The sequence below is a fragment of the Temnothorax americanus genome, unplaced genomic scaffold (assembly GCF_048541705.1).
Source record: "Temnothorax americanus isolate GAGA-0224 unplaced genomic scaffold, ASM4854170v1 Scaffold87, whole genome shotgun sequence".
NCBI lineage: Eukaryota > Metazoa > Arthropoda > Insecta > Hymenoptera > Formicidae > Temnothorax > Temnothorax americanus.
The window spans coordinates 314,386-342,043 of record NW_027509810.1 but is presented as its reverse complement, the minus strand read 5'-3'; the positions used below and the strand labels follow the sequence as shown (position 1 = coordinate 342,043).

The following is a 27,658-nucleotide window of genomic DNA, read 5'->3' as shown; positions in this document are numbered from 1 at the left end:
ATTCTTTAAAATATATATATATTAATTAAACTTTATAGACATTTTAATCGGTCCAATAGATAAGCTTGTAACTTTTTGTCGATAGAAGAGCTTATTACATGCAATATTGACGCAAAATTACGTACATAATTTCACACAACAAATTATCTTTTATTAAATTCTAGGACGTAAAAGCAAGGACGTAAATACAATAGATTTAAAATTCAGATTTTGACTGTAGAATCAGACTTGATTGACCGGCGACCTTCGATAAAACTGGCCCTTCGAGCCTCGTCTAACAGTACACCGCGCGCGCGCGCGCGAGGACCAAGTACCGTTCGCCAAATTAAAATCTGATAAAATGCGGAGGTTACGCGACGGGACGTGTCCGCAAGGACGATCTTCCGGTACGATTCACGATACGAGCGCGCATACACGGCCAGAATTTAATGCGCGTTGCCACTATAAAAGAGAGAAAGAACGGAGAGAGGAGGGCCCCGAGAGAGAGATCGCGCAAAAGCGATTTTACTTCGCGATGCCGCGATGTCTTGTATCTCAGAGAAAAAATTACGGCCCTAGAGAGCGATCCCAGATTGTGGAAATTATTCGCTGCGACTCCTCTCTCTCTCTCGTTCTCTTGCTGGCTCTCGCTAGCGATCTCTTCTCTCGACGGCCGCTTCCGAGAAGCGTCCTGCCCGGGAAATTATGCGCGCGGTCGTGCGAAATTCCGACTGATACGCTGACACGGCAGGCATCGCATGCTTAATCTCGCGGGGACACGGAGACGCGAGAAATTTCGGAGCTTGTCAACGAATTTAATTAAGATCGCGCGCGCACGTTTGGATTCTTCCCGGTCGATTTATCACTCGTGTAGATCTCTTTTTATGATGTTTCGACGGAATCAATGCGTCGCGCTTAAATTTTATGGATTTTGACTCGCCATTACGTTATTTAACGCGCCATATATCCTTGAAACTCTGATGAATATGTAAAATTTGTCGCACGGCAATGAAACTGATAATATTATAGCTAGAAAAAAAAATCAACTTCCCGAGTAACTCTTGTCAGATCAGAAATGTACCATCCTGCTTGTTACGTTTAATTTATATTCTTTACGTCAACATTTTTCTATAAATATAAAGAAATAAAGATTTCTCGGATTTCTCTCGAGTAGGAGTGAATCGCGCGATCGACGAAAGCCGAGACGTCAAGCAGCGCCATATAGCGCTATACGAGCTATGCAATACGCCTAACTTGTGTGTCTAACTTCTGCAATCGCCTCGAATATCAATGTGTAACATACTTAATTAGCAAATCTTGCCGCAGACTAACGGCTCGAAATAATCGTTACGCTATGCGATCGATTCGTTTTTGTTTTTTCCTCGCGTGTTATCTAATATCAGTATCGGTATTAATCACTAATCGGCCGACGATCGCGTAACAATAATTTTAACGACGATTCTCCCTCTCCTCGGAGAAGATGGTGGCGGTCTCAGTGACCTTGACATCGTCGAGGTCGGTGAACCGTCGTCATCTTGGACCCCTGGGGAGACGATTCTCATTGAAGGAGATGCGCGCCCTTCGCTGTCTCTCGCAATTCTCTTAATGCGATATGTGGGATTGCAACGGTATTGGTATGTGTGTGTGTATGCGCCGGACTCAACCATTCCTCTATTACTAGCTAATTATTAATAATATTGTATTAATGATCCCTCTCTTACGCTACGCAAAGTAAAGCGTTGCATCCTGCTGACTTCCCAACACCTTCGCTGCATTTTTAACACGTGTCGAAGCCTTTCGCTGCGGAGGGTATGTATACAGAGCGTATTTTAATTTATACGAAGCTAGATCGTATATGTTTTAGCAAGTAACAAGTTTAATTGCCAAAGGGATTATTGTTTGGAATCCTCAGAATCGGTATTTGAGATCCTGGTAAAAACGAAATTCACTTAGGAGTTAACCGAAACACATTTTTCATTACTTATCTCTGTTGTGTCCATGCACGATTCTGTAAAACTAGTTATTGTGAAATTTAAGAGAATCAGAAACGATTACCAGCGGAAACTGATCTGTTTAAGCCTCTGTTGCTGAATCGCGCGGTCATTATATTACGCTAGGTCACGTAGATACACTAAAAGCGGTATACAGAGATCGCGCTTCTATCTTGTTTATGCGCAGTTTCAGGAAAGCAACTTAATATGCCACACACACGAGCCACGGCGAGGTACGGGATAAACACGGCAGATAAAGCTAAACGCAGCGAACCGTCGCAAGTTACGAGCGTTTCCGCTTTCCGTGTATATCGCCAACGCGGCGATCAAAATTAATTCGCATCTTCGATATCTCTTGCCTGTTCTTGACAGCTCTATCGTTTTTAAAATCGTCCAAAACGCTCGAGAGTCTAATAATAATTAATATAATTGACTGTTATATCGATACTAGTGCGCTAATGTGCGTCTTACGAATACGGCACAAAGTTAACGATCTCCAAGCAGAGGCCAACTATTTTAGGGCTTGGAGCTTGCATGATTTTATAATCGATATTCGTTGCCGGACTTTTTTTTACGCGCTATGTACCGTGAAATATAACAATTTTTTAATACATATTAAATTGATTTATATATCTCAAACTCAATTTGTGTTTCAATCTCACTTTTTGAGTCATTTATAAAAATATCAGCAATTAAATCCACAAATGTGGTATCGATTAACATTTCTGAAAATACTGAGAGAAAACGTTTTCTCGTATCTTTTTTTTTTTTTTTTTTTTTAATTCTCTCTTCCGAGGGCCATATCTCGATCGACAAGGTCAAGTGACAACGTCGCAATCACACAGATGCGGTCGATGAACTCTTACCCATTCACTTTTTGCGATAACGTGAACAATAAAACCGCGTGCTTCGCTCAGTACAATTTACCGCGGAATCACGATGATCGGTTCAAACCGTGAAAGCAATTAAATTCGGATATTCATATCATACACCGATTTAATCTTTGATGCTGTTATTGATCATTAATAGTAATTACGACAGACAGTTATTTCCATCCATAAAAATATTATATATACCTACTCAGTTTATTTTTAACATAAATCATTTCTAAGAAATATCATATATATAAGAATATAGTTATCTATAAAAAAATATCTTAAATGTTTCGTTCTTACAATTAGTTCACTGCCATAATGTTTCGTACTTTTAACAAACAAAATTCGCATAAGTATGTTTACGTGCCGCAACATTTTTTTAGCAATCAGGAGCGTTTTGCGCTCAGAAATGGTTGAAAAGCGATGGTCTAAAACGAAGGGAGACTTTGCAACCGCGACAAAAAGTATCAGCTCGGGCCGGTGTATATTAGCGGTCGCGCCATACTTCTCATTATACCGGTGCTAGGTGCGTATGTTTCTTATATTATCCCTCCCTACCTCCCTTTCTCTTTATCTTTCTCTCTTCCTTTTCCTTCCCGTCGTCAATGCGGGCGGTCCGGAAAGTCAGCCTAGTTAGGTGCAGCATTGCGCTCGCGTATGTGCCTCTCGTCCAAGCTTGTTAAAGGCCCCTTGTGCCGTCCGCATTATCCCGCCTGCCGGCGTTTCCTGGATCGTCGCGTGCTCCGCGATCGCAGGGACCGCGGCGCGCGGCCTTAACCCGATGCACACGAGTGTGTGCGTGTGTAACGAGGTGTAATACACTTCCCGATCGCGCTACGATCTTCGTTAGATCGCTAATGAACGCCGCACGGAAATCGCCTCGAGATCCGCGCTCCGAGAAGCTGATTGTCGTTCGCAAAACAAATCAGAGATGGTCTCTTTCCCTCTCTTCTCCCATTCTCCTAGTTGAGTAATGATTAATTGCTAAAACGTTGTCGAAGTGGCAAATATATTAAATATTTTTGTGATTAAAGATGACTAGATTATTTGTATGGGAGATACTTGTTTTAAGGAAAATTCGTTATCTAAATCTGAGATAAACGTTTTTTTTATTAAATGGCAACAGTTTTTTATTTATGAGAAATTGATTGTATAATCATTCCATATGAATTGAGCTTCAAGTGCAGAAAGCTTCTAAAAATATAAAATGTCTTAAAACTTCAAACTGGGTTTTAGCACAGTTACAATTTTATTTCCATGCTTAGAAATATTTTATTGCAAAAATTAAGAAATTACAATAAATTATTCAGTTCTCCTGTTTTATACTTTTATAAGATAAGTTGCAAATTATCTATCGTAGATGTAAAACCTATTTTTTGAGTTCGTGTTATGCTGTGCAAATTTTAAAATTACTGTAGATCGTGGAAGAAATAATTATTATATTGTATAGAAAGTTGTAGTCAGGTCATTTTCTGTCTGCAATAAACAATCAATGATATAACTCTTGTTCGTAATATTCGTGTCGTTTAATTTCGAATCATTAGATTTTCTGTAAAGTCGCTATTACTTTTCCTTGCACGTATAAAGTGGAAACAACGACGCGTGGCGAGTTTGATGATAATGCAACGATACTAAGTAACGATCAGCTCTTACACGTGACGCGCGCAGTAGATATAAGGAAGTACTTGAGTACTTGAAGCACCGAATAGACCGGTATTCCGAGTCCACGACACAGAGATCGCTTATCGGATATCTCACGAGTAAAACGCTGTCAACGCTGTTGCAACCGCGTTAATTTTCTTGCCGGAGAAATGCCAACGTGATCAATCTCGATCTAGCGGTCTAAAGCCCGTTTCACACTGCGGATTGAGATTGGATTGAAATTTAATCAATCAAAACTTTAAAAAACTCAAGTTTAGTGAGCTTTGCTCCGATTGGTCAAATTTCAATCCAATCTCAATCCCAATCCGTAATCTGATACGAGCTTTAGGCTATGAAAACATCGACATAAGATTTGCACATTAATCCTTAGCTTATGAAATAGTAAATCGTAATTGTGACAACATACCCATCAAAGCGCTGTAAAATTTTCATTGTAAACAATTTAACATTATTGCAAAGTTTCTTCAAATCTTCCAAATTGTCCATTTCATTAAGTTCGTCAAAGATTTCACGATTCTACATTTTTTCCGCATTTTAATCGTTGCATTTCCACTTTACATCGGCGTGTGCACTCGAATCTTTGTCTTCGTCGGTTGCGTGTCGAGTAGTCTTAAAGATCACAAACGACCTCACAGAAACGAGGAAGTGCCGGGGTATCGGATGGACCGGTATCCCGAGTTGAGAACGTGGAGGTCGCACTAGCATCACTTTTGTGAGACACGTGTTTAGAGGGAGCCGAGGGGGAGGAGGCAATGTATGTAACAGGGATGAGAGGTTACAGAGGTGAAACACGGTACAGATTATGGGAATACAAATTAGCGCGATCCGACCGTAAACATATGCCGAGTGCGTTTAACGTAATCTGTCTGGCGGTTTAACAAAATTCTGTTGAGATGGGTATGCCGATAAGGCGAAGTTTTCACCAGAAAGACATTCTGAGCTTTCATTTAACGCTATAGCAAACGCATTGGTGAACGTTCAGAAGTTCAAAGGCGTTCGGAACAAACTCGGAAGTCGAGCGTTCGACGAGTTTCACCGCGTAACGAGATTTTCTCAAGCGGTTCGCTCGTCGGCAATCGCCAGATCCGCGATACGCGGAAGATACGCTAATCGCGGCTAGTCGTCGGAGAGTAAGGCTGAGAAAACATTCCTCTCGCAATTATGACATCATGCGCTAAAATCATTCATCAGCGTCAACGCTACGGGGTTTTCCCCAGGTGTTTATTCGCTCAGGTGTTCGCGTTCGTCGCCGGTAATCAATCTTCGGAAATTAGCCTTCGCTTGTGCGAAAATTCCTACTCCGATAAAATTCAAAGGATGAGATAACGCGAAAAAGTGCGATGTAAAGGTGTAAAATTAGCCGGAAAATAATACAAACGTAATGAGGATATTACGTAGTAAAAATCCGCGACGATTCTGTGAAAGAGCCTGCGCTAACGAAGGAAACTCGCGTGTCAAGAGCCAAACCACGATCTTTCGAGAACGGTGTAAACGAACGAGAAACTAAGCCGTTGCACTTTGAAGCGGCCGTGCCGTTGGAACTTGAAGTCGACGTCGTCTCCGGTATCGAGAGATTCACGCGACGAACCGAACGATACGGCTGCTGCACGAAGTGTTTATGGCGTTTGCGGCACTCGCGAAGCACTAGGTCAGCGCGATCCGCGCGAACTTTGACCCCGCACAAGCGAGATGCGCTATTTGCACTTCCGGCAATTCTTTCACCAACCTGATTTATTCCCACCGTGCGTCGCGTTCGACGATTCGCGAAACAATAATCCCATCTTGCATTTCATTTAGCTGAATAACGGTGTCGCATACCTCAACAATCATGTGCCTCATTTTTTATAGTTCACAATAGAGATAATTTTTTTTTACAGTTGATTGAAATAAGATATTCCAGGTTTTTCATTATCTTCTCAGATACACGAATTTGTTGAGCAATTTTTAAATTCTTAATTCTCCTCGTCGCAAGTCTAAAAGTCGTACCCGTCTCGTAACTTTACGGTATTCGCGAATCACGCGGAATGCGGAATTGACTCAGGAATTCCGACGTAATCGTCATTTTACACGAGCATGTTGGCGCGCCGATTAATAATTAACTCACGCTCGCGATTGATCGACGCGTCGGGTTAAGCCAGCGTGTAGATTAGGCTCGCCATTTCCGGAATCCCAACTGAGCTACATGCGTACGGCGCAATTGAAAGTGCAGCAAGAAACAGGCAGTACACACCGCGAGAGATAGCCGGCCCGATAATCTTACGCCTATTAGCTTCGTTTAACCTGAAGTTCGCAAACGCGATATTAAATTTTTGTTACAACGGTATAACAGTATTAAGAGTAAACAAGCTTAACGCGTTGCTCTCCCATAGATAACATACTACTTCCTTTAATAATACTAAATACGATAATAGAAATATATCATTAACTTTTATTATCCTCACGGTCATGTTAGAAAATTTATACGATATTAAATGATAATACATTTGTGCTCTTTTTTTTGTCTTTTAATAATATATAATATTCGACTCCATTTACTTGTCTACTTAATTTGTGAAAATATGATTATCTCAGACCCACTATGCAACTTTCCCAGAATATTGTCACTCGAGAGAATGGCGACAGTACGTGCTTCTGACACTCTCGAAAGATAACAATTCGTGAGAATGTCAAGCACTTGGAGCACAGTCTAGGGAACTAAGCCACGGAACTAAGCATGTTTCGGTGCCCCGCATGCATCGAATAAATTCCTTCCGGCAGAAAAAGTTCGCGAATTGGCGGCATGAATAATTTATTTTACTTATTAAATCAGATAGGAAAAATGCCAGGAGACTTTCTCAAGTGCGGTTTTTCTTTCCTCATAAAGGAATGGCATAATTAACATATGATCTATTGATTAGTGTTTTGGCTCATATATCTGCATGCAAGAATATATATATATAGTTTACTGAAAAGAGGAAGAAACCCCGGTCACTTAAAAAATAAGAACAAAAATTAAGAATCAGATAATCCATGGATTCGGTCATATCTTGAAAATTTGAAAATTCGAAAAACCAAGATCCCCCGATTTGGTAATCCGATGGTCAGAATACTCGCGCTCATAAATACGAATGCGATAACTGGCATCGCGATCCCGACGTAATAATACGTCTCGTGCAAGGTGATGCGCGCATACATGTTCGCTACGTTATTCATCAGGGATTCATCGAACGTACGTGTAACGTGTCCGTAGCGCGAGGTCCCGACGCTAATGTCGTGATAATTAAATCGACTTTACGACGCGCCTGAATATCAATCAGTTTGCCGAGCACAATGATTACATCTCGTTAACAGTCACTCATGGTGCTGCACAGGTGACATTAACCACTTTGAGTGTTTTGCTCGCCAATCTAGACTTACTTTCCTGGACACAAGCGTATCCTAAGACGACCATGGAAGGAAACATAAATAATCGTGGATAATAAGTTGATATTACGACAAATTGCGGATATATAATTGAATCCATTTGAATACTATAGAGATGTCCATGTTAGTACTTGAACTCGTTGCAACAGAGAACGAAGGATATCATTGTCATGATTGAAGGACATCAAACCCTTTTATAATTTTTACAGATATATTTTATTCAATGTCTTTAATGTTTTCTCTGTGAAATATGTTTCTCATTTAAAGAAATATTGCAAATCTATAACGAGCAAATTATTTGTTTCTTATTCGTAACGCAAATAAAAGAGCATATATTAAAAATTGTTGAAGATACCTCTTTCTAAAAATTTTAGAACTCAACATTAATTCATCTTCATCTTCCTAATTAATTTGATACCAATATCTCTCGACCACAGAAGAGTAAATTCTAATAGTTCACGATGGTGGTGCAATTCTTCAAGTTATTCCAGATGGGAACAGACATGGTACGTTGCATTAAAATCGTGTTGGATTAAAGACTGTTAAGTCAATAAATTGTACAAGGAAGGAAAAAAGTTTAAAAGCTACTTGGCGAACAGTTATCTGCTTCGCAGCCCGTCATTCGTTTAATCAATCGTACGCATGCACGATCGGCTCTCTAAATGCATCAATTCTCGCTTGGGATACGTGCGTCACATGTTAATGCGTTTTCTTCTTCTCCTTCTTCTCCGTTTCTCTTCCGCCCCGTGTTAGAAACGCACGTGCATTTGTATTGCAAGCATCCACGACGTATTTCTCCCTCGCGCGTACCCCGGCAATAATTAGTATTCAGGAAAGCAAGATCGAATCGGGTCCTCCGTCGAGATCGAAGGAGAATCACCGGACCGTCACGCTTCCGATCGTTTTTAACCCGCATTCCCGATTCGCGGCGCGCACTCCACGATATTAGCGTGAGCCGCGCTTGTCTTATTAATCTCACGATCTACGGAAGAGACGTCCGCTTATGCCGCGTGCACGATTCTACACGACGGAAACCTAGCGAGCTGGAAATGCGTCCTTCGCCCGAGTCTCTCGCGTGTAATCCCGCACGACGTCGCTCCACTCGTGCCTGCGCGCAATTAAATCCAACGATATCTCAGGAGATTACATTCCCGCGTATGACAGCCGTGCGTAGTTTGTGCCATTGAATCGCGTAAACGATGCGAAGTTCGTCGTCTTAGTTTACGATTTACGGCGTTCGGAGGCGCGCGACGACGCGAAAGGGATGCACGCCGCGATCGACCGGAAATATAGCCGCGAGGAAATCGCGTTCCAAGTCTCTCCCTCCGTCGAAATGAGGAAATGTCGTTTCCCCGAAAGAGCGCGGCATAACTCAGCTAAACGTTTTAAGGGATCCGTTAGACGAGGCGAACGTTTAAAAGACAAAGGTTCGCGAGAAGCTGCTAATTGCACGTTTATGGAAACCGAGCGAACGAGGTTGTAAAAGTGCTTTCGAGGCGGCGTTTGACACGACGGCAACGACGACGGTTGCGATGACGAGTTCCCACCAAGGAAAGGCGAGAGAAACGCGACTTTCTGGAAATAGCGCGGTATTCTTCGCGGAGTTCCAGAAGAAGCGGCACGGAGAGACTCGACTTCGGTATAGGCGAGCGACGCTAAACGCCGCCGAGCGGCGACCTCATTCTCGAGGTTCTCCTCGATGACCTCGACGAGATGCCTCGCGAGGTTTCACCCGCTATCCAGATGTCTGTCCGGGTACTAAAATCGCGACAATGCTGCCATAAATCCGTCAACGATTCCAACGCCGCGAGCATCGTCCGAGTAGCATCTGTTCCTTGCAAAACGCGAATGTTTTCCTAATTGTAATTAATTCGCATACATTCTCAGATTTACTTGCAGAATCGAGATAGTTAACTTTCTCTATAATGATAAGAAAAATATAAATTAGAAGCTGCGTATACGCAATAGATGCGTAATTAGTTATAAATGTATAAGAAAAAAGTCGCTAAATGTTTTAATTCATCTCGAACTCATTCTTTTTTTATAATTATTGAAGAAATGGACTAAAATGTTTGGCTGTATTTACAGTTATTACAGTATATTTAATATCACACTTATCTGCAATTATGTTTAGGCATATTATAACTTTACATGTCAAAGAACCCTTTTCGTTCACTCTATTAACTTCTCACGATGCACATCGGAGTTGATTATTTCACCGGTACGAATGAACGGACGCGAGCATAATGAACGTAGGCGGCGGAATGATTTGTTAGATATATTCGCAACTGAGAAATTAATGCACTCCGTGCATTCGACAACGCGCGCGACAGGGTCGATAATGAATCAATTTTCGTCCGCCCAGCATCGATTAGCACCTATCGTGCGCGAGGCGCGACGAGATCCGAGCCTGTTCGCCTGTGGGAAGACGTCCACGGTCGCTACTTTCTCCTTATGTAAGATAAACCGTTTGCGAATAAAAATGACAGATCGCGCAAGTCATGTGTGTAGGTTGATTTTATCGGTGGTGAAAATTTCGTGGGAGATACCTAATTAGCGTCAGAGAGTGTTATCCAACGTATTCAGTTTTGTACTCAGAGTGTAACTCAGTTAAGATTCTTCACTCTTGATTTAACTCGATAAAGACACTTTACTGTTAAATTAACATCATACCAATGAGCTTTATTCTATCGAAACTTTAAATCAGAAAGTTTAATTGGAGGATACAGAAAACACACACGCACACAAGTGAACATATACTTATATTTCGCGAGATCGATTTTTGTGACGTATATAGTTAATAGATAATAAATCGGATTTTTAATTACAATATATATCAACTCTTTACATCTCTTCTATCGATTTTGATTTATTCCATTCGTTTTTTTTTATTTTCTGAGTTATGAATATTTATTATTACTCTTACTCAATATACTTTCTTTTAATTCGATATGCATCCAATTTTATTCAGTCATTACTATATATTGTATATGTAAAGCCGTTCCGCTCTTCATACATTATATCCACGACTGTCATTTAAAAAGGAAAAAAGGAATTAGCACGTAACAATCTCGGAGAAGTCGATACTCGTTAACGAGCTATTGATTAAGCGACCTATTTATAAATATGACAGCGTTAATTACAAGCATTATATCGATCGCGAATCAGACGACGGCGGCGGATTAATGGCGGTCCCGATTTAGCCCAAGTAGCGCTCGGCAGATGAGACAGAAAGACGGCAATTTCTTTACGCGTCGGATTCTAGCTTTCAGCTTCTAGCGAGCCAACCGTGTCTACTATGTACTGCGTGCACCTGCAACACTGGCTTGATTAAACTTGGTGATTAACCACTAACGACCATGCGCTCGTCCACTTAACATAAATCGCTAATTTACAAACACCGTTATGCCAAGGTCGTAACATAAATTCTTTAGTCGATCAACTTTATCAGCCGTCAATTTGAGACCTATAATGGCACTTTAGAATGTCTTCATTTCAGAACGAAAAATTCAGCAATTTCTATGTCCATTTATTATTCATATATACGATAACCGGCAGAAACATAAAAATTGTCACTGTTTAACATATTTACTATTACGATCTGCTACCAATTTACGAAGCAACTAATTTTTGGTTCATTCGGTTCGGTTGGTTTTTTTTCGTATTATTTATTATCTTGCCACCTTGTTTCTTATTTTTCGCAACATATTCTATAAATTCTGTATCCTATCCTATATATCCCGTATTTTTTATATCGTGTATTCTAAAATGTGTTAATATCGTTAAATTGATTATCATTTTAAATGTGAATGTACTATTCCACATTTAGTTAGAAATTACGTTTCAAAACCGTAAGTAACGGCACGTTTGCTAAGGTGAAGAAATGTAGGTACATAAAATTCACATGAATAACATTATTGGCTTACCAAGATCCAGTCTTAACCGTAAAATGACGTTTTTCTCTAATTGATCATATAACTTATTTCTATTTCATCGATAGAATAAAAAAAATTCAAAAGAAACTAATTTATCTTCTATCCAGAAACTGTCAAAAATACTTTCATCGAATTTAATTATCTTGGCACTAATTTTTTTTTTTTTATTTACGGAATATATAGAGATTAATATATGCTGGAAATACTTCAATTTAACTCGTTCCAAGATAATTTGTTTTTGCTTCTTGAACATTTTTTTTTAATTTATAGCATTTCTTTTTTTTTATAAATAAACGATGTTACACAAAGGTATTACGTACATAAGACCTATCTCACAAGTAATATTTTTAAATAAATTAAATTTCAAATGCATAAATTTTTTTATTGTTTACCCAATAAAGTACAATGCACTTTATTACAATTGGTCAACTATTTTTATACAATATTGTTCAAGTAATTATCACACATGACGAAATCAAGCGCGACTAAACTAGCGCGCTCCTATAATTACAGGACGTGGTTCACCGCGCGTAACCGCGGCTCTCGTGAGCGATGGAGAAGGTAGGTTGATCGCCACCCCGGTCCGCAGGGAGAACATCGCCGCGAAAAGCAAGGAGGATCTCGCACAGGAGGCGGCCCTAGTCCTGCAGCAAGCGGGCAGCCTTCACTGCGTGGCACAGGACAATCGACGTCTTCCCGGTCGCTTCAGCACCCTGCCGGCGCGTCGCAACAAGAAACGCCCCGATTTGCCGATCGATGTGAGACCTCGCCGTGGCAGCGAAGAGATCGGCGCTACGACCGCGAGCGCGGACCTCGACACACCGCGCGCCAAGAAGAAGCCACTGGAGAGGAGCGCCAGCGATGCCAGCGCGAAGAAACTGAAGGGCTCGCTCGCGCGATTCTTCTCGCCGAAATTGGAGAGGCGCCGGAAGCCGCTCGGCCGAAGCGCGAGCGACGCGGGCTCCTCGACGCGCAGCGGTGCGCAGCGCAAACGGAGCGGCAGCGAGAGCGAGGGCTCGCACCTGAGTACCGTCAGCCAGCGAGCGAAGAAGCAGTTGTCGCCGATAATCGAGTCGTCGCCGCACGTCGATCAACAGCCGTTCCACTTTGGGAGCGCGGATCGCGAAAACAATAATCGGCCGGAGCCGAAAAAGCCTAAGAAAGAAGAGCGAACGAGCCCGGCTATCGATGTCGACGAGGTGATATCACGAGACGTCGAGGTGAAAGAGACGATCGAAGCGCGCACCGACGAGCCTGCCGATAGATCGCCCAGCCGAGAGGCCAGAGTGATCGAGCATCACATATTCATCGAGGGTAGAGACGTCGAAGGGAAGAGGGAGACCGATCGAAAGCCTACGGGAAGCAGCCGTACCCCCTCGCCCCCGAAAGAATCGAAACGCGGGGGAGACGAGGTCGACGAAGCGGGCACGTATAGCATGCTACACAGTAGCCGATACGATCTTCAAAAACGCAACGAAGAATCCACCATTCACAAGATGATCCATCGACTGTCGAACGACCGTTCGCCGCCGCCGCAGTTGACCAGGACGATGGTATCGCCGTCACCGGGATTCGGTCACAACAACAACCGGCCGTTCTCCTACACCAGACCAAACGAATCCTGTAGCCCGCCGCCGCCGGCGCAGACCAACGTAATTTACGCGCAGGTGCAGCCGGACAAGAAGAAGGCACAGCGAAGCCACTCCGACAGCGACGAAGGCCTCGGCCTCGAGAGGAAGGATTCCTCCCGCGAGAACAGTCCCGCGGAGAAGGAGTACCGCAGAACCGATTACTCGTACAGCAGTGATCTGTGTCGCAACAATGAGATCAACACCTTCAAGTCGAGATATGAGGAGGACCGCAAGACTAGCAGTCCCTTCGGCAAACACTTGGGCTCGAAGGACTTCATCTCCAGGACCACCGAGACGACGAGGCGTCACGAGTTCGACGAGATCGACAGGCGTCTCTACGACAAACCCGAAAAATATACCTCGACCGTGTTCGTGGATACTTCCGGTCGGGGTAGGGCCGACGGCATGGACGCCAGACGAAGGGACAGCGGCGAGCTGTCCTCGAGACAGAACGAGAGCGGGATCTCGCCTAAAACGTCCGAGTTGAGCGCTCGACGAGATCTGCTGGAGTCCAGGATCAAGTCCAGGCTGCTGGCCGACGAGATGTTCGCCGCCAAGAACAGTGGAAACGTGCCGGTGAAGAAGTCGAGCGAGCACGAGATAATTGACAAGCCGATAGTACCGTCGCCGGTCACGCCGAATCGGATCGCGTCGCCGAAACGATACATGGACACCTACATCACGGAGACGCGCACCAACAGCAACGGCGAGAAGTACATCTTCGAGAAGGAGATACACGAGGATAACGGCAAGGTATACGGCTACGAGAAGAAGATCACCAACAAAATCCCGACGAACGGCTACCTGGACGCGAAACCGAAGGAGGGCTATACCGTGGAAACCAGAACGGACAAATACGGCGATAAATACATCGTGGAGACGCGAAAGCACGAGGGTTACACCGACAATTTCAAGCCTTTCCTCAGCGACCGAAGTCGAAGCAGCCCCGAGGAGAGAATTCAGACCGTCAGAAACGGCATCAGCAGCCCCTACAAGCCCCCACGTTATCTGTCCGAGGGGACCTCCGCGACGGTGAATCACTTCCGCAGCGAGTCACGGGAGAACGACGAGCTGTCGTCGCCGATCATCGCCAAGAAATTGAACGAGCGCAAGTTCTCGAAGAGCGACGATTTCCTGGATCGCGACAGCCGGCCGATTAACCGAGACGCGTATCTGCCGAAAACGAAGAAGCCCTTCGAGTCGATTCGCGGCATAAGTAAGTCGACCCAGCGACTGGACGAGGTCGGGGAGAACGCCAGAGTGCGAGCGCTCAGGAGCGAGTACACGACGAGATCGCACGAGAATCTAAGCAGTCACGCGGGTTACGTTAATGCGCGAGACATGAGACGCCCGTTGCTGAATAGTCCGACGATGAACGGGCGCGGGGAGAGATCGCCGTTCACGAAGCGTCATCTGGACAGTCTGCGCGAGGGCCCGAACGACGACTACGACACCGATATCTCGCAGATGACCAGCAGTCAGCTGGAGTCCAAGTACTACAAGGAGACGCGTACCACGCAGAGGTACACGAGCGGTAACAAACATCCGATCCACGACGACTACGACAGCTCGCCGCCACGAATACGCACCGATCGCGGCGGTTACAATTCCAGCCGATACGACTCGGACACCACCGCCAGGGACTCGTTACGTTGCAAAACTCGCTACGACGATACCCGTAACCTGAGGAAGGAGCACCGCAAGCTGGACGACGATCCGAAGAAACCGTTGAGGCGATCGCGCAATCGGCTGGACTACTTCGACGATTCCGACAGTCCGCGAGGAAAGGTATCCTCGGTCAGTCGCCTGGAGACGTTCAGCGAGACCCCGACCAGACCACCTAGGACCTATCACGAGGGCAAGTCGAGGCACGCGAGACAAGAGGTGCGAGGGCACACCGAACGTCGTCATCGCGAAACCAGGCTGAGCGATCCGGATCGAAAGGATCGGCTGGCCGATTCCGGGATCGAGAACGATTACAGAAGGGACTCTCAGGAAGCGGACAGGCGCGAGCAGCTCGAATCCGAGGACGAGGGTTTCGTCAGCCGACAGTTTATCAAGCACGAACGACGGCACACCGATCGCAACATGAACCTGACGCCGACGTCCGAGCAACGCAAGTACGACAAGTACGCGAGCGACTCGTCGTCAAAGCCGCCGTTAGTCACCGCGAAACCGCCTTCCGGCGCCGCCGATAAGAAGTACGAAAAGAAGGCGGCGAAGAAGAGCGGCACCATGAGCAAAGTGAAGCAGCTGTTCAGCAAGAAGGAGAAAAAGGCGAAGGAGGAGAAGAGCAAGAAGAGCACGAGGAGCGGCAGCAGCGGCGCCTTGACCGACGATGAGGTGACCATGAGGTATCGAGAGTATCGCGGATATCAGCTGAGGAGCGCCAAGAGCGCGCGGGATTTGGGCAGCGACATCAATCAGGTAGGAAACTTCTTTTTCTCTTTTCTCATCTACGCGGTCCGGAACCGCCTCGGTACGCGCGGGGTTAACTAACTCACGTTTCAAGCATCGGCCGAGCACGGAGTTACGTCGACGATGATGGCTGGTGATTGATTGATTTTGGCATCTCGACTCTCTCGGCCAATGAATCGGGCGTTAAGAGAGGTCAATGCATCATTATCGATTGGAAAAAACAGTATACCGGAAGTTTTCGTACGAGAAGATGCAATAACGGTTAATCATTAACGAGAAAAAAAAAACAGGATTATGTACGCGTAAAATAGAGAAGACTAGATATTTTCTGCAATTTTCCGATATTTGAAAAAGAAGCTTCTAAAAACATATAGTTTCAGCAATAATAAAATTATACAATTATTTATTTCCCAAAAATTGCAAATTGAATTTTGTTTAATAATGGAATCACACAAATTGATCTGAACAAGCAATTTATCTATTTATTTTCCTGTTAAATATTATTATTTTTCAATTGAGTTATGTATATTCATTTATCGCGAGATAAGTCAATATGTAGATAAGGAGAAAAATCTGAATACATGGCTTATAAACTCGACCCGTTCGTTCCTCGAGCACCGTATTTCCGGGGTTTTCCAAGTCTTAACATTATATACGCGCGAATATATAGAAAAATATACGATGATATATCTAGGCGATCGCGCGACCGTAAACGATCACATTTCAAACATCATCCCCGTTACTCCGAAAAGAGATAAGACTCGTGAGAGACATTAATCAGGATGACCACCGTGCGCGAAGCGTACGGATAGTCACCAGGGCGTTACGAGATTCCTGTTCCGCTTACGCCGTATTTATGCGATTGTCGCGGATTAGGCCGGCGCGCGGAGGCGAGGAGTGACCATCCCCGTCTCGCTTCCACGATCGACCGTCGAATATAATTTCCCGATTTTTCGCGCGCGTCGGTAATCCGCGAATAACGTTACGGACACGACGGTACATACGCTACAAACCGGAAGAAGATGGTAATTGGGCACCAACCCGAGTTGCCGACTGCCGTTGCAATTGCGTCACGCCTAACTGTACAGCCTATAGCTGGCCTTATCGTCTAGCTGAAAAGCGCGACTACGCGGTAGGATTACACCGTCGCCCACGCCCGGCGGAAGCGCATTTCGGAGTATCTGTCATGCGAACGTACACACAACGCGCGACAAGGCAACGCGAGATTCCTGTGATTCGAGCCTGCGAAACGGCGTATACTCTGGCACGTATATATACTGAATCAACCTGGCTCGTACTTTCATATTAAACGTCATGACATTTGTTACTGTTAATCTCAGTATGCATAATCTTCCATGTGTGACACGCACAAAAACAGTAAGTTCCCGTTTCTTAATTAATTATTTGATAGAAGATTAAAAGATTGTGAAAATTCTGCAAGTTTTGATTATACACAAGGCACATTCAAAAATATTTTGAAATATTAAAAAGAAAAGTCCATTCTCATTATTAATATATATGATATATTTTTGTAAGAACCGAATATTTTAATTTGCGAAAACCTCGTGAATCGTTAACGTTTATTTATTGAAAATGTTACTCGGGAAGAGTTAATGATATCCCATAACACTGTCGTCTTAGAATTACCGCGTTTACTCCTATTTCGCTGCGTTTGATTCATTCGCCACTACGACAATGGACAGTTACGAATGTTATTGTTAGGCTCGAATCTGTACGAGGCACGAGATATAGGCTCGTCGATCTCGCGAGTTAAGCGGGATAGACGTTACTCCGTAACGGAGCTTTCGCTGTCGGACGTCGCCGGGGTCCCGTATGAAGAGTAATGGTACGGCGTCCGCGAGCGATCATCGACGTAAAAGCCCACTGCCTCCTCTCTTGGGAAATAAGTCGGAGCCGCGGCCGCGGGACTTCACCGGACGTAACATTTAACCCGAATGTGATAGATAATTCTCCGCTCGCCGTGGCCTGGGGAGATTTTTCCTCGCAGTAAATCTCCGAACGATCGTTATTTCTCGATTGCGCAACTCGTCAAGACCTGGCCTGCCCGCCAGGTATTCAATTTCGCAAGGAATTAACGACGCGTGCGACGTCACATAAGACACAAAGCGATATTCAACGCGTCAAGGACGGCACATGTTTCTTTTTCCGTCTCCATTATGATTAATCGATCATTTAATATTCCGATTGTAGCATATATCCACACGTGCACGTTTAAAGTACAGCGATCGGTCTGGACAGCTAACGTCGCTCCGAGACCGGCGAACACACACCCCGGCTCTAATTTCTCGCGATTCTCTAACTTGATTACGCGCGTGCACGTGTTATTAACACGCATTCTCGCCGCCGCACTCATCCGAGTCGATTTACCGCGAGCGCCGCGTTACGGTCGTAACGATTTGCGGCGTGGCGGCGAAGGTCGCCGGTTGCCAGCCAGCCAGCGGTGTTGCAAGCGCAGGTGAATGCACGAATATAAAATATCGGCGCCATTATCTAATTAGACGAACACGCCGTAAATAACGACGCTTAGTGTATCACGTCGCTGTTCCCGCTGCTGCTCACGCAGAAAGGTAGACAGAGTTATCGCTGCGTGAGAGTCGCTCGTTGATGGCTCTCGAAATACTCGTTCGCAATTATCGAGCGAAACGGACCTATTATCGTTGCCGCAAGCCGCGGAAGACGTGGCCGCTATGACGATTTCGCGCCAATATCGTTCTCAAATTTGCGTTAATGAATGTTGAAACGGTTGGTTTACTCATTCCTAGCTATTCATTCAAAATAACGAACTGAACGTCGTTCATGTCGCTGTTGGCATATATTTTAAGTGTATACACATGCATCTCGTTATTCGCAATACCGATTATTTGTTTTCTTAAGGAAATCTCTTTGTATTTGAGTAACATACAATTTCCGCGACAAAATTGCGAAGATATACTTAGAATGCGCTTCAAATGCTCGATACTCTTATCAATTTCTTCGCACTCCGAAAGAATCGGCGCATTTATTCGAGATAATTGGCCCGGACGTTACGATAACCCGCTGAATATCGACACACGTGCTGCGAAGAAGCGTTGAATAGCTCGTAGGTACGATCAGTGTCAGTGCCATCGCTATCGATGAGAGATTAATGGACCGCAGCGTGTCGTCGGCGCGGCGGTCGGATCGAGGAGCTGCCGACGACGCGAGAAAGAAGCCACAATAGCAGGCGAAGGCGAGCGTGAAACGCGTCCACGACGGTCTCACGGTGGGTCGGCGTGTCGTTACACAACGCGTTACACTCCGCGTATGTGTGTGCGCGCGCGCCGATCGGCACTCGTGACAGGTGTTTATGCGTCGTGCGAACACGAGCGAGTGAATTGAACCGCGACGGCCGCGCTCTCGAATTTACACACTCCCGGATCGCAGGCTAAGGCTGCGTTCGGGAAGCGCGCTATTAGCGCTATTGCATCATTCTATCTTTATCGCTCATCAGGTGTAAAACAAGGATAAAATAAGCAAATAGCACTAATAGCGTCTTCCCGAACGCACCCTAATGATCGCCTCGTATGCCCGCGTACCCGGGTACGCAAAGCCTAAGCCCAGTTATTAGGACATTTATCTCGTCGGACGATCTATTTATTGAATCTAATTCGCTGCTCCCCCCTCCGTCTTTCTCCCTCCGCTCTTGTTCTTCGCCGTTATTCGCCGCGCGCCATTATATCCCCCTCGCCCAATCTCGCGCCGCGTTTCGTTTTCTGTCATTCCGCCTCCGTTAATATACCCAGCCCGACTGGGTGCTTTTGCACTTCGTCATTAATCGCGGCCGTGTCGCCCTGGGACACGACGAAACCCATTTGCCTCTCCCGCCGCGTTCGACGGCGAACGCAGCCGGCGCATTTTCGCTCGTTCGCCGGCCATCGAAACCGTATACTCTCCTCCTTCCTCCGTCGTCCTTCTTATCCTCCTCTCCTCTCGCCGAACGAGTTATACGACTAGGAGCAAACGGACCGCAGCATGCACCGGCACAAAGTGTCCGCCCGTTCCCGGCGGAAACCTCGTTTTCTCACGGCGGGACCGAGACTTCTTATTGCGCAACCGCGCAATTATAGGGCGCTAAGTATCGTTTTTCAAGTGTGAAAATTCCGAGATCGTTGGCGAATTTACGATCGTTAGCTTCGCGATGCAAATCTGTCTATTTGCCAAAAAATATATATCGTTATCTTTATGACAGTATACGTGCCTCGTTAAAATAGTTTTCTTTATTTCTCTCATTATTTCACCAGTTTAATTTCTATAATAAAAGAAATTAATAAAGAGGAACTTTATTTTACTCTCGAAAATATTTTTCAAAATACGATCAGTTTATTCAATTTATAGATAGTGTGCTACGTCATAACTTCATATCGCGTAAAATATCAATTTCAGTCGGTGCATCATTCTTGATTGTGATTTCCCATCGCGCAACTGCGTAAGTATACGTGCACGTCGAGATGTTCGTCGCAGGTGTTCGTGCGCGCGCGTGCGCGAATCGAGTAGCGTGTAAAGCTGAACGCGTTCGACCACGGCTGGAGGCTGCGCGCGGGAGATGATCGAGCATTATCGTATCTCGGAACACCTACGCGCGGGCGCGCGGCCGCCACACGGCGACGAAGGAAAGAACGGGCAATAATGTCGCGGACGACCGACCGACCGACCGACCGACCGATTCACGCCCAGGTGCAAAGATTCATGTTCTCTCTCGCGCTCTTTCACCGCCGCGAACGGCTGCACTTCGGCTCCGCTTTGCGGAGGCGAGGGTGCTTTCGCAACGACCGCCATGCGCCGGCGTGAAAGGGACCAACGACGTAGCGAAAGGGAGACGGGACCCAGGCGGCAAGGGAGACGGAATAAGGGGAGGGCACGGCGGAGAGGACACGCGCAAAAAAGGTCCATTAACTCCACCGTAACCCGGCAGAAGAGGTGCGGATCCCCGTGGCGCGGCTTGCCTTATACCGCGCTAATTAATAATAAATGGCCGTAAAACGAAAAGAGTTTCTTTATTTTGTACCGTCGCCGCCGTCGCCGGCGCAGTCGCCGTCGACACCGCCGCATGGAACCCCCTTCTTTCTGCCTCTAGCTTTTTTAGACAGCCCGCGGTTCTAGCATCGTGTCTCACCTGTTTCTAGTATTACTTAAATGTGAATATTTGGCCTCTTACTTATGTAATACCGATAATCGCAAATCATTCTAATGTCTCACTTTTGTCACGCTTACTCAAGGAATTTACGCGCTATCGCGCTGCATTCAGTCTTAAACGTTAAATCGTACGTCCGTGGCGTATTGAGTTGTAAGTTATACGTTCGCATAATCTCTGATTGTCCGTAGGGGATTTATCCGAGGATAGAATAAATATGTCTATGTATCTATCCGTCTATCTATCTATCTGCCTTTACTCACCGATTAATACCGCCGTTTCGCGGTAGCCAACAATCAGGACAATTACTTACGCGTACAATGTCTGTTGCATATATACAGCAACATAATAATTACGGAGTGTCGCGACACACACGTTATCTATATAGTCACGCAATTTTTCTCAATACCGCTTACACTCTCGCGAACACAATCTCTCCGCGCGATTCCCTCCGAACGATTCTCCGCGCAAATATCTGTCCATAAAATACATATAGAGAAACTTTTCAATTTGCCAAGGCAGTAATCGCCGCTCATCGCGAATACTTCGCGTAAGGCGTGTGGAGCAATCAATATGCTGTATCGAGGATTTCGATCGCACGCTGCGATCGGCACGGATTTGTTGCAGATTTCGCGAGGAGGTGAACGTACGTGTACGCTCGCGTGGAAAGAGTCTATCGTAGGGCAGATCCCTGGTATGCGACGGGGGCCCCACACCGCCGAGCTGACCTACACACGGACGCGCACCCACCCACCCGACTGCGACGCGAGAGAAACGTATTCCGTTTCCATCGAAAGTTCACACTAATGGCATTTGCTCTACACTCATACCGCGTGTGCGCTATACCCGCGGCCCGAGAGAGAGAGAGAGAGAGAGAGAGAGAGAGAGAGAGAGAGAGAGAGAGAGAGAGACTGGTCGGAGTCCATTACAATTTATTAGCTCACTCGACACGGGCGTGTTCGCGGCTCTGTATACGACGACTCGATATACCGGATTGAGTTGGCCGATATCGACGCTTTTTGCACGCCGATAGCCGGCGTGTCTGCACGCGCCGCAACTCGATCGAGCGTGAATCGCATTCGTGTTATTAGGGCCGGTAAATTGTAAAAATGTGATGCGAGGAATAGTAAAGTGACGATGGTGTTCAGAAGAAAAATCGGAAGAATACAATGGCTATTCGGTCCTATATTTTACTGCAAACTAAGATAAAATTATATATAGTATTCGCATACACTAACGAATAAAATATAATATTATTGTACTGGATTATCAGATGCTAAGTCATAACGAAAAGAAAGGGAAACATTCGCTCGTAAAAAAATTCAGAACATTCCGAATGTATATCAGTAATATTTAAAAATCTTGTTCTCCCCTTGTCTTTTACATTCATTTCGCAATATAATTCCTTGACATCGCGATATTAAAATAACAAAGTAGGAATAGCGAAAGAAATGACCAGTATATGTCACAAAATCATCAAATCAAGACATGTTAACGATTCGCGTCGTTTTGGAAGGCGATCGAAATAGTAGGTGAGCCCAGAAGGCTTATAAATGGCGATTTACTCGAGCGTCGTAGGAACCTATTGGATTTTGAAGATTAGATGGTAGAAAGAAAAAAAGGTTATATAATGTACACCCTTTCACCGGTGGGGGAAGCGTTTACAGGTTTTCAAAAATGTAAAAAAAAATAGTCACATGAAAATACTCGAGCGCGTCAGATATTGATAGTGTATATGCCCCACTTGTCTCTGATATTGGAGGTATGTTAATCTGCCGGTTTGCATGGTGAGGGTGGCTGTACGGAACGGTTGAAAACGGGAAAAAAAAATTTATTCGAGCGCGTCAGATATTCAGAGGGGATGTTAAGTGAACCCGAAAGAAGCTCCCATTCAAAAAAACTGACGATTCAGACATGACGCAAGCTCATGGCGGCTTCTTGATAATGCAAAAAAAAAAAGGTGATTCAGCTTGATGTCCTAGTCGTGCTGACCCATAATCTGACAATTATTTGGAGGGATTTTTTTAATCTGACGAATTGAAAAAAAAATTTTTAAATAAAAACTTTTTTTTTAATTACTAAATGTGAGAAATAAAATGCATGGAAAATAGAATGCAAATAAAACAATCTATTTCTTTCAATTATAATATATAAGGAAAGTCCCCTATTATAAGATAGGCTCCTAATATGCGACAGCGAGGTTTCTGCTAAACTAATAGGCCCTATCTGTTGGTTCCACCATGAACTTATTGCCTTTGGGGCAAAACCTATTTAGTGAAAAATTCATTGTTTGATCATGCGTGTAGTTGTTGCAGAGAAAGAAATTGTGAAATTGGATGTTGTCAAGTGTCATGGATATGAGTCTTTAAACCTTGTTTATTATATAATTAATAAATATTTGGCTTTAAGTTCTGCATGCAGCGATAGAGTAAGGTCGTATTAATAGGAAAATACGGGATATGTTGAGTTGCTCAATTGTAGAGATTAGATTTGGTGATCGTGAAACCGCAAGGCGTGGTGCGTGGTGCTCGTAACATGAGATACTCAGGGTACTCCTGGGTTGCTGGAGTATGAAAGTTATTGTATAGTAAAATAAAAGAAGAGAAAATACTATATTAACGTTAAGGGAAGGTTTATATGAATTTATTAAGACTGTGCTGACCTTGATTTGAGAGAGAAGGGTGGAGAAGGAAGATTAGGTACAATATTGAGTATAAGTGGGTTTACGATTGTTGCAAATATGCTTCTCCATTACATTTGTCTTTCAAAAACTTTAAATAAAGTTTTTTAATTGCAATATTATGTATTTTGCACTTTATTAGCGATTTCCCGGGGTCTCTCATATTAGGAGCACACTTTTGCGATTTTGCCGAAAGCTCATTTTTCACATTTTTCTAATTTTCATTAAAATTAATATTTATATTAAATTTTACATTTCAGCATCTTAAAGCTTATTAAATTACCTTTAAAATGACCTACTACATTTTTTAATTCTGCCCATAGACTTTCGGCAATCACACAAAATAGATATGGTATCTCATAATCGGGTACTTTCCTCTAATACAGAAAAAACAATACAATAAAATAAAAAAAAAACTAAAAATATTTTTTTAAATCATCTTCATCCGTGGAATTATCGTCGTACTGCAAGTCTGGTTCGATTTGCTTCACTGCAGCTGCACGCACTAAACTTTTCTGACGATTTGTGCTACTTCGGCTTGTGGAAATCGGCAGATTATATTTTTTCCGTATTCTTGAATTATTTTCTTCAAAATAAAAAAAAATTCGACCGCGCTCGAGAATGTCAATATACAGTGGCTTATATACAGTGGAGGTACTCAACAGGGTGTAATATGTTAATCTGTCGCGCTCGAGTAAATCACAAAATCCCCTATTGGGCTCACCTACTAAAAGACAGAAATGATAATGAAGAGTAAATCGAAGTTGCATAATGAGATGCTAAATTCTTGTGGATTATTCAACATCGAAGCGTTGGGTGTCGCGATACCGTGAGAAAAAGAGAAAGGAAGGGAAACGAAGCGCAGTAGACAAAGGGTGAAAAGGAAAAAAAGCCCTTTAAATGTTTTCCGAAAAAGAGAGGGAGAGAAAAAGAAAGAGAGAGAGAGAGAGAAAGCATGCTTTGGAAGCTAGATGCACTTTGCTTTATGGTAGGCGGATCATTCACACCTCCACTCTGGCAGAGGCCAGGCCGGTTGTAGCGCCTGGGTTAAAAGAAAGGAGCAAGCTGGAGCTATATGTAGGAACTGGATCGCGCGCATTCCCCGCTCCGTGGGGCATAAAACCGCTGAGATAATATTGCCTGATAGGTTATTTATTGATATCTCGGGCTTAGGCTGCCTCTTAGCCACGATGCTCTATGCCCGGTGTGCCATCACGGAAACCTTTCGCGGGGATCGCATAATGCCCCGCCACGTTAGCCTGGCCTCTTCCACGGTACCTATATACGAAACTACCCGTGTAACATCCTGCTGGGGAACCGGGGTACCGTTGATAGCTCTGAGAGATGCGAGATTTGCTTCGGTATAACCTCGTCAAGAGCCCACGGCTTCGATACGCGACGAAGAGCCAACGGCGGTCCCTAAATAGCGCGTTTGATGCTCCTTTTTGCCTTAGTCCGTAGACAATAAAATGTGATATGAAGAGTGCATTACCAAGTACTGTTTTGTTAATTAAAAAATTAAAATAAATACTATTTTATTAATTCAAAATGTTACGATCTGTATATATATACAATTTTATAAAACACTCCGGAGAAAGTATAGGACACTTGAAAAAATTGTAGATTATAACGATCTTTTTACAGAAATTATAATGAATAAAATCATATACGAAATCTCTCCTTAACCGTTCTTACAATATTTAAATCCGATATATATATGTCATTTATTTATATATATAAATTAAGAAATTTTCAATTGTATCTGCTTTCATTCTCAAAGTTTAATAAGCAAAATTTCCTTTATGTTCAATCATTTACAAATAGGTCTACGTTTTCGATTATTGTAGTAGTAATCAGATAAAAATTAGTTTAAAAATTTAGCGGCAAAACTGCGGGATATCCTGTACACGCGTCGTGTAGGTTTCGGTGTAGGTGTTGGAACGTAGGCGCGATATATTTCTCATCTCTCACACGCGGAATCGCATTCGCGCGGATCTGCGATGATCCGTTCGTTCGTTCGTGCGTCAGTTCGGCGTCTATATAAACGCGGCAGGCAGTAAAGTGACGCGCGAATATCCGCGTCACTTTCCAATTTCTGTATTCCGCCTTCTCGCATCGCTTTTAAGCAGGTTCGCCCGTCGTCCAGATCGGCGATCGCAATCGCGATTTGCATATTCAACGAGGCCCGCCGATAGCTCTGCACGCCTCCGACTGTTTTTTTCCGACGCTTACGCATAATGCGCTACACGCATATTTCGCGATATCCGTGGAGCATTAAATTAACTCGCGCCATTATGAGACGCATATATGGCAGACGAAGCGGCAAAGAAGCGCGGCGGTCATTTCGTTCGGAATTAAAAATCGCGAAACGAAAGTGGCACAACGACAAAGTGACCTTTCCGCGAGTCACAATTCGAAAAGAACAACATAAGGAAAATCTGAAAATTATTAATAAGTTTGCCCGAAGTAGTCTTGATGATAGTTATATATGATTTTTAATCGATCTCGATTCTTTAACTTTCTGAACCCGCACTTCCTGCTCCATTATCCAATCCTGACTGCAATATTGTGGTCCAAAACTTTCCCACACCAGTGAAAAAGTCGCGAAGGATAGACCGGAGGTCAGTGAAACACGAGAGATCCGCGAACACGTCGGCGAAACGAAAAAACGACGCGAGCAGGTTACACGAAGATTTCCCTCGGCGGGGCGCACGCAGCACGGTTTCGTGCCAATCGTTGCGCCGGTTAGAAGTAATTAATTACGCGAACGAGCGATTAATGATGCCTCGTAGGCTCTCTCGCAGCCGAGCGGCTCTCGCTCGCGCTCGGCGAAAAGTCATCCTTCAAGCCGCAGCGCTCGCTCGATCGGGCCCACTTTCGCGACGCTGCGATTTTTTTTTTTCCCGATCGCTCGACATCGCGCATCCGCATGCGGGATACTCGTTCGATCAACCTTAGGCAATATACGCTGAATCGCATATGCATATGTAAATGCGTATGGGATATGTGGCGACATGTAAGGACATCGTATAGCGATTTCTCGACATAGATATGCGTGAAATCAAGAGAGATGTAAGGATTTTGATCTGATAATCGCATCCTCCCCTGATGCGAGTGGATATATACGACGAAAACATTAATGTATCGTATTAATTAGTGCCACGATACATTATTAGTAACGAATCTATTCATATTGTGCTTAATCTCATTTTTTTGAATACGCGATCTCACAATTAGAAGACAACGACGGAAATAAGTACTTCAATTCAATTAACGACAACGCAAATCGGGAAGATTTCTCCGCAATGTCTTCAAACGCGATTGTAGGGAGGAATTAGAAAAAAAATGCGCATAGTTGGCGACGTATCTTATTTTCTTTGCGACAATACCAGGCACGTAGAAGCGAAGTGCTGTGTCAACTTCAGCGACAGCGTCGAAAAACAGCCGCGTCACGTAACACACTTTCCGTATACGGCGTAACATAAACAGCCGCGCTTAGAACCGGCGCGCGGCGCGGCGCGGCGACGCGTCAGGTGCGACAAGGTCCCTTAAGACCCTTGTTGCATCAATTGCGCAGGTGTACGCGGTGCCGCATCGAGATGCTAAATCGGGAACGGTGAGGTCATGGTGGTCGAGTCGGCTGAAGAGAGAGAGAGAGAGAGAGAGAGAGAGAGAGAGAGAGAGAGAGAGAGAGAGAGAGAGAGAGAGAGAGAGAGAGAGAGAGAGAGAGAGAGAGAGAGAGAGAGAGAGAGCATTACAGGCTGATTATCCGCATCAGGAGGTGTCGTCCGAATGTTTTTGGTATTAACGAGGGAGGCGATCTGCATAATTATACAATGATCCGCCTGCAGCCCCGCCGCCGCTACCACTGGGGCTGAAAGTCTAAAACGAATGCGAGCAATAATCTGCATAATT

The 27,658-nt window shown here is 44.4% G+C and overlaps 1 protein-coding gene and 1 long non-coding RNA gene across 3 annotated transcripts in view; one reads left to right on the top strand and one right to left on the bottom strand.

Moving 5' to 3' along the window:
* The window catches only part of Blo (bloated), a 115,720-nt gene that overhangs the window by 9,184 nt on the left and 78,878 nt on the right, over window positions 1-27,658 (top strand). For both annotated transcript variants that reach the window (XM_077424630.1, XM_077424629.1), the window contains exon 3: window positions 12,358-15,902. In XM_077424630.1, the coding sequence (XP_077280756.1) occupies window positions 12,358-15,902 (3,545 nt within the window). The remainder of the gene's footprint in view (window positions 1-12,357; window positions 15,903-27,658) is intronic.
* LOC143907731 (uncharacterized) overlaps window positions 1-27,658 on the bottom strand; it is a 201,708-nt gene that overhangs the window by 115,490 nt on the left and 58,560 nt on the right. The gene's annotated exons all lie outside the window — the stretch shown is intronic.